Source organism: Rhagoletis pomonella, unplaced genomic scaffold, assembly GCF_013731165.1.
Source record: "Rhagoletis pomonella isolate Grant_MI unplaced genomic scaffold, Rhpom_1.0 Rhpom_scaffold_02815, whole genome shotgun sequence".
Lineage (NCBI taxonomy): Eukaryota > Metazoa > Arthropoda > Insecta > Diptera > Tephritidae > Rhagoletis > Rhagoletis pomonella.
The window spans coordinates 13,358-21,427 of record NW_023461368.1 but is presented as its reverse complement, the minus strand read 5'-3'; the positions used below and the strand labels follow the sequence as shown (position 1 = coordinate 21,427).

The 8,070-nt window shown below is 43.1% G+C and overlaps 2 protein-coding genes across 2 annotated transcripts; both read left to right on the top strand.

Moving 5' to 3' along the window:
* Nucleotides 1-1,613: 1,613 nt before the first annotated feature.
* Nucleotides 1,614-2,514, top strand: LOC118753748 (kinesin-like protein KIF14; the record flags this gene model as incomplete). The annotated part of the gene is given in 1 exon segment (XM_036488622.1): nucleotides 1,614-2,514. A coding segment is annotated over 1 exon segment (835 nt), but the record flags the coding sequence as incomplete, so codon positions are not given.
* A 1,117-nt stretch (nucleotides 2,515-3,631) lies between these two features.
* Nucleotides 3,632-4,831, top strand: LOC118753749. The gene has a single exon (XM_036488624.1). The coding sequence runs from the start codon at nucleotides 3,632-3,634 to the stop codon at nucleotides 4,829-4,831; it is 1,200 nt and encodes a 399-aa protein (XP_036344517.1).
* Nucleotides 4,832-8,070: the final 3,239 nt, after the last annotated feature.

Genomic DNA, 8,070 nt, shown 5'->3' with positions numbered 1-8,070 from the left:
CTGAAAATCGATTTTTGAACGAAAAAAACTTTATATAATAATATAATAGATTGGCGCTTACACATATGTTCGTGTTTGGCCGAGCTTCTCCTCCGGTTTGTGGCGTGCGCCTTGATGTTGTCACACAAAGCGGAGGGACCTACAGTTTTACGCCGACTCCGAACGGCGATTGTGTTTTTATGAGAAGCTGTTTTTCATGGCAGAAATACACTCGGAGGTTTGCCATTGCCTGCCGAGGGACGACCGCTGTTAAGAAAAAACCTTTTTTCTATATTTTTTGCGATGTTGCTTTGACCAGGGTTTGAACCCAGGTGCTGCGGAGTGGAAGCGCGCTTACCACTACACCACAGCGGCCGACTTTATAGGAAATATAAAATTTTGGCCTATTTAAAAAAGTATCCATACTGACCGGAAAAAATAAGTATCCCGCAAAGATTCGTCTAAAAATGTATCCAATTGGATCTATTTAGATCCAAACGGCATCCCTGGTGGCAATCTTTTAAAATTCTAAGAAAAAAAGATCCCTTTCCTATCGATACAGAGTATATTAGAGAAAATCTCGTCAAAATCCGCTTAGTAGTATTCGAGATTCCGCGTACAAAGAATCTCGACTTTAAAACACAAGAATTTGAAGCACACATTTTTATACCGGAGCGCGCTTGTGCACAAGGGTATTATAACTTTGTTCACATTACGGTTGTTTCTAACAGGCAAAAGAAATCGAGAAATAACCACGCCTACCTCCCATATAACGGTAATTTTCAGAAATACGAAAACTGCGATAATTGCGAAATTTATATTTACAATGATTTTTAGACGAAAAAGAATATTATAAATTTTTTGAAAATTGGGCACTAATTTTTCCCAAACTTGGCCTTAGTACAAAACACCAAACGGTTGATAATTTTTAATACTGATAATAACCGCGCCCACAGTAAACATGAAGCTAATTTATTGAAAATTGATGTTCACAATAATTCTTTAGCAAGAAATACCTTTATGATAAAATTTTGGAAAACGGGCGTGGCACTGCCCATTTATGACCACATATGTGTATCTCGGTAACCGTTCGATCAATTTGTACCAAACTCGGCATGATTATTGTGCTTGCCACGTAAAATCAAAACGCTGCAAATTATTGAAATCGGACTAAAATTACGCCCACTTTTTATATAACGGTAAATTTCAGAAATGCTTTAAACTGATATTTCGAAATTTAAGAATGCTAATTTACACAAAATTGATACTAACAATAATCCCTTAATAAGAAGTAACATTATTATGGACTTTTGGAAAATATTCGTGTCACCGCCCACATATAACTATATAAGTTTATGGAAGATGTTTGAAATAGGAGTAGAATCACCCCTGCTTACCATGTAGCGGTATTTTTCGGAAAGGTGAAAAAAAACTATATTTAATACTAGCCCGGGTATCGAATGTTCGGCTCCGCCCGAACTTAGACTTTTTTACTTGTTAGTTATGCGAATAAATAATTCATAAGAAAAATAGCACGACTTCTGATAAATGGTTAAGACTATTTAAGATACATTAACTTAGTTTTTAGTTTTGTGTTCTTGTTGCTTGCTTTTGACTAAATTTTATAATTTTTAGGTAAAGGAAGCAACCCAACGGTGTAGAAGTTTGGGTCTACAAACAGAGTTTCGACATTCGCAAGTACTTGACGAATTTGGCATATTCCACACCATCGTGATGCTACGTGATAGGACCCTTCGTCGTAAAGCCGAATGGCCTATTGCCAGACTAGGAGTCTGGCTTGATATGGTGCGTAATAGCGAAGACTTGACAGCTGAAAATGTGTTTAATTGTGTGGATATGAATTGGGAGCCATTAGAAAATGATGAAAACACAACATTAAATGATTCGCTCAACTCGAGTCGAATTTCATTAAATTTAAGCATTGTTAAAGATGCTTTATTGAAAAAGCCGCTAAAGAAATTGCAGTTATTTGATACTTCTTCACATTCTCCTTCACATATCGGTCCGCCGTCTTTAGTAAAACGACAAAGTTTTGTTCAGTCGCCGCTAACAGGAAGATTTATAACGAAAAAAGTCTTAAACTATGATGATTGTGTTGAATCGTCACCAGCTCGTAAACCAAATACATCCGATAATATAATTTCACCTGCTGCTGTAAATTCTAGTAATTTAAATGCTGATTTTACCGGTTTAGCATTAACGCATCTGCACAGCATGGAGTGCTCAGCTTCACGCCTAAGATTGCTCTGTAATCGGTATAGAAATGAAGGGGAAAATGTACCCAACAAAAACTTTGAAGAGCAGCAAACATTTTTGCAGGAGTCACTATATGAACTGGAAAAAATACTGCATGGAATGCGCTGCTCTCTTAGTCGGAGTGAGCCAAGTGAAGGCAACGAGATGACGACATCCGAAATGCAAAAAGTAGTTCGATTTCTTATAGATTAGTATAGTCAATTATTTTTTATATTATTGTTGTTTTTACTACTAAAAACTTTATATTATTTCAGTTGCACGCATAAAATAAAATATAAATGTAATTGTATTCGAACTAGCTATGTATGTGTGTATGTATGTACATACATATGTATGTATTTATTTGTTGTTTGTTGTAGGTAATAGTTCTTGAATGTGACTAACGTCCTTGAAACCATCTGAATCGTTAAACTACCTAGTAAATAGGTTTACTATCATTCATTGTCCTTTTTCTTTTAAGTTTTAACTGGTTACTCAACACGAGCTGACACTATATATTATAAAAGACGATGTCTTATTTAAAACCTCCAGGTAGTCAAATTTTTTTGTAACTGAATGTTACAGGACGGTTCCGTGTGCAGAAGTGGAAAGCTTTTGACTGCCATTCACCTGGAAGTGGCCATAAGTGGTTCTTGTACGTACGGTTTAAATCGTAGCTCACAACGTCCGGATATTTATATCCATGTATTCTTTGGGTACCTCATCTTTGTCGGTCTCCTTGCCGTGGGGATGGGGCTTAAGTGGTAATATGTTGGCCGCTTCAGCAACCGACATATCACCACGAACTAAGAGGGAAGCTTGCATAGTGACCTGATGCCGCTGTATCAACCTCGCCCGCAGGGTAAGTGTGATACCAGACACTCTGGTTTCCATGCAAGATCACCGCACCGAAATCCCTATCCCTAATCCTACCCCATCCCACCTTCCCTCCTCTCCTCCAACAAAAATCCTGACTGGGCAGTCACTAAAACCCCCCCTAATCCGAGATAGCCCGTGTCTATCGGACAGGGTTGCAGTCGGGGGTATTCAGACTGTATTATAGCGGAGCACCTCTCTGATACCTGCCCGCCTCAGGGAGTAACGGTGGGCTTACCGTGTTATTGGGGGCTATGACACGACGGACAGTTCTGACTCCTACACTCGTGGGAATTCTTATGGATAAAAGCAACCAAAAACAAACAAAACAAAACCAAAAAACAAAACACCAGCGGGCACTTATACCGCACCACTACTGGCGAACCAGGTAGAGTCTAATATCGAACATACTGGTAGCCAGGGCCCTACACGTACAACCCCGACAGTGGGCGGACAAAAGGGCGGCAATGGTACCAAAGACCCTATATTTGGACCGGCGCAACGGACAGAAGCAGGCACTATGCAACGGAAGGAAAGTCTGGGGCAGGTGGGATCTGAGGATGCTTCGGCAGCCAAAGATGACATACCACAAGCCTCGACGAGTACTGGACTCGGGGACGTGAGAAAGGCCACAGTTAAGTGGTACCAGCGCTACGTCAGTAAAGGCTTAACGCCTGAGGAGGCCAAAAAGAAAGTCCGGGACCGGGAGAAAACCAGTGACAGTGCACGGGAGGCTGGGGAAATTAGTGTTTCGAAAGGTAATCCGGAGAACAAGAAAGTCATGGACGGGGAGAAGCCCAGTGACAGCAAACGGGGTGCTGCGGAGATTAGTCCTCCGGAAGGGAAGCCAGAGAAGAAGAGGAGCCGTCTCGAAGCAGTGGCTCCAAATCCCAAGGCAGGGGCCAGGAAGCCTGGTGTTAGCTATGCTAGCGCCACTAAGCGTATTAGACTGGCTGTTCTGCCGAAGGCTTTCCCTAAACGTACACTCACTCGTGGGGATCAGGGAAAGATTGAGGACGCCATTGTGGAGGAGATGGGTAAGGGTTGGAGGTCAATACTCCAATTCGACGGCATCCACTTTCGGCCAGGCGTTATACTGGTCGACTGGTTGGATGCAGAATCAGCCGAATGGCTGCGCTTAATTGTTCCAAAACTGCCTGGTTGGGAGGGTGCGGAATTGACTACGTGCGATGGGGACAACATACCCAAGGTGCACGTAATCACTACGTACCTACCAAAAGCTGCAGGAGTGGACACGCAGAAACTACTGAACCTAATTATAGCCCAAAATGAGGGTATGCATACCGACCTATGGAAGGTATACAGAAGCAATGACGAGAAGACGGGTAAACTGCTGACGATCGGGATAGACGACCGGTCGTTGGAGGCTATCAAGAAGAAAAACTGTATCCTACGATACAGGTTTGGTAGTGTTCCAGTGCATCTGCACAAGGGCAGGGAACCGAAGGCGAAGGTAGCCAAGCCAAATACTCCACCGGGTGTTCCTGAAATACCGGAGGAGGTGGCTGAGATGGTAGCTGTGGAAGCAGCCAGAAGCGCGGTAGTAGAGAAAGTTGGTATTCTACCTCATGAGACGGAGGGTATAGACGATTTCGACCTCGGCCTACTAAATATCTTTGCAGATCATGACTCGGAGAGGGCCACCTTCTCAGAGCTTGACGAAACTCTGACAACGGATGAAGAAGCGGAACGCCATTAGCTGCGACGATGACCAGCACTAAGGTTGCACAAGTGAACCTTCACCATGCGAGGGCCGCGTCTGCGGTCATCGCTAGGGCAACCCTCAGGTCTACACTGGGAATAGTGCTGGTACAAGAACCCTGGGTCGTCAGGGGCCAAAAAAGAGGCTTGGCGGTAGAGAACAGGCAGGTAATTTGGGATACTAGGTGCACAAATCCTAGGGCGTGCTTGTTAATAACTAATAGCTTGAAACATGTATGTCTTTCAGATTTCCTGTCGAGGGATCTAGTGGCGGTCCAAGTCCCGGTCAACATCAACGGGACCATCCAGGACATCGTAGCTGCATCGGGCTACTTCCCAGGAGATAACAATCACGCCCCACCGGAGCTTGTCACTAAACTGGTGAAGTACTGCGAAGACAAGAAGCTACCCCTGATACTCGGATGTGATGCAAATGCGCATAGCGAGGCATGGGGGAGCAGTGACACCAACCAAAGGGGTGAGTACCTTCTTGAATTTATCCTTAGAAATAAATTAGAAATCTTTAATGTTGGGAATATACCAACTTTTGTGACCCGTGCGAGGGTAGAGGTCCTTGATATAACCATAGGAAATACTCAAACGAAAGTGCTGGCGAAAGAGTGGAGAGTATCCAATGAACCCTCCATGTCAGATCATAGAATAATTAGTACATAGAGTTTTAAGGAATCCCAGGAAGACAGACTGGGGGAAGTTCAAAGACAACCTGAGGCTGAACGTAGCCCAACCTGGGCTGGGTCAAAAGATCAGGAACGAAACAGAACTAGAATTCGCGACAGAGCGCTTTAATGAACTACTCATTGACGCATATGAAGACAGTTGTCCTATAAGTAAGGTATGTTCCTCCAGGGATGTATCCTAGTGGAACAACAGCCTAAGTAAACTCAGAACCAAAGTTCGGAAATTGTTCAATCGAGCAAAACGAACCGGGGAGTGGTCAGAATACAGAAACACCTTAACTCTGTACAACAAAGAAATAAGGGAATCTAAGCGTTTAAGCTTTAGGAACTTCTGTCAAAGCATAGAAGATACCGCGGAGGCTACAAGACTCTATAAGGTAATGGCAAAAACGAATTGTATTTCGTCCGCAAGTCTAAGGAAGAGTGATGGGAGTTTCACTGGGAGCGAGGAAGAAAAGATCCAACTTCTCATACATAGATACTCACTTCCCAGGATCTACATCATATTCCGAGACAGATCGGACTGAACAAAGTAGTAAAATAAGCAGTGAAAACTGGTTAGTGGCTAAGGAAATATGCTCTGAGCCCCGACTAAGGTGGGCGGTGAACACCTTTAAACCGCTAAAGTCACCGGGAGCGGATGGAATATTCCCTGGCATGCTACAGCAGGGCTTAGAATGCATTATTGGCCCGCTATTAACAATAGTTAGAAGCAGCATAGCATTGGGTTATATACCAGATGCGTGGAGAAGAGCGAAGGTAGTTTTCATCCCGAAGGTTGGAAAGAAGGACCCACTTCATCCAAAATCCTTCAGGCCGATCTGCCTCACCTCATTTGTACTAACAGCTTTAGAAAAGGTAGTAGATGACTACGGTCTTAGGGCCGTTTTCTAATGTAAGCAGTAAAGTTGCCTTTACTAACAGGGCAGATAAACTGTTCCTCAATTTAAAGTGTTTTCGTTTTCTTATCTTACCGGTAAAAATAAATTTTGTATTCCGTAGAGTGAAACTTCACTATATTTCCGAGAATGAAACTTCACTACATTCGTCATAAAATTTCAAAGGTTGGCAATGCAACATAAGCAAATATAGAGCAAGAGCAACTGTTAGCAAAAACCAAAACCTTGGATGAAATATCTAATATAGCTGGCTCGTGAACCAAAACCAAACCAAAATTTAAAGTTGGGTACAAATTTTAAAGGCTGCGTCGGGTAAGCAACAGTTTATCGATTCGAGAAATTAATGCGCTGATGAGAAAACGAAAACTCTTATATCGAGACGATAAAGTGGCCGGTAAACTAAAGGTTAGATGAGAAAACGGCGCTTAGTGAACTATCTGCTGAATTCGCGCCAGCATGCATATATGGCGGGTCGTTCTTCTGAAACCGCCTATATGCGCTGATAAGTGGACTTCAAGATAGCTTAGATAATAAGGAGACGGCTATATGCGCCTTTCTGGACATCGAGGGAGCGTTTGACAACACCTCACATGCTGCAATAAACAGTGCTTTGATCAGCAGAGGGGTAAACAATACCCTCGTAGCCTGGATTAATTGCATGCTCCGCACCAGAAGGGTAGAAGTACAAACCTGTACGAATAATACGGTTGTTGCCGGAACAACAAGGGGCTGTCCACAGGGTGGAGTGCTATCTCCACTGCTGTGGAACATAGTCGTCGAAGGACTGCTCCAAGAGCTGACAGATACTGGGTTAACTTGCCAGGGGTACGCCGATGACATTGTAATTATATGCAGGGGAAATTCGAAAACACCCTGTGTAATAGAATCCAGCTAGGGCTGAATGTAACCAAAAAATGGTGTGCTAAAGTTGGGCTGAATGTTAACCCATCAAAAACCACTATAGTACCATTCTCAAGGAAATATAAACTGGAGAGCCTAAAAACGATAAGGCTAGATGGAACCAACATTATGTACAAAAAGAGGTTAAATTCCTAGGAGTGATACTAGACCAAAAACTACTCTGGAAAGCACACGTGGAAGAAACCACGAAGAAAGCTGTAAGATCATTTATGACGTGTAGGTCCATGGCAAGTAAGAGTTGGGGATGCACACCAAAGATACTGAGATGGATCTACCCGACTATAATACGACCCATGATAGCTTATGGAGCCATCATCTGGGCCGATAGAACTTCACAACTTGGAACAATCAAAGTGCTCTCCAAGTTACAAAGGCTGGCATGCGTATGCATAACCGGAGCCATGAGAACCTGTCCAACCGCATCCTTGGAGATTCTTCTAGATCTTACCCCTCTTCATATACACATACAGACTCAGGCGAAGAGAGTTTTACTACGGATGACTGGTTCCAATATCGGGGCAGAAGGGTATCTTAGCCATGGGAAGTTAGATATTCTTACGAAGAAGTTCCCTGAAATTGCCATACCGAGGGATACCATGCATCCGAGGTACAGCTTTACAAAGAGGTTTAAAACTGATCTGAGTGATAAGAAGAGCTGGGCTGGCATATCCGAGACGTATCGGATAAACCAAACCATGATTACCTGGTACACTGATGGC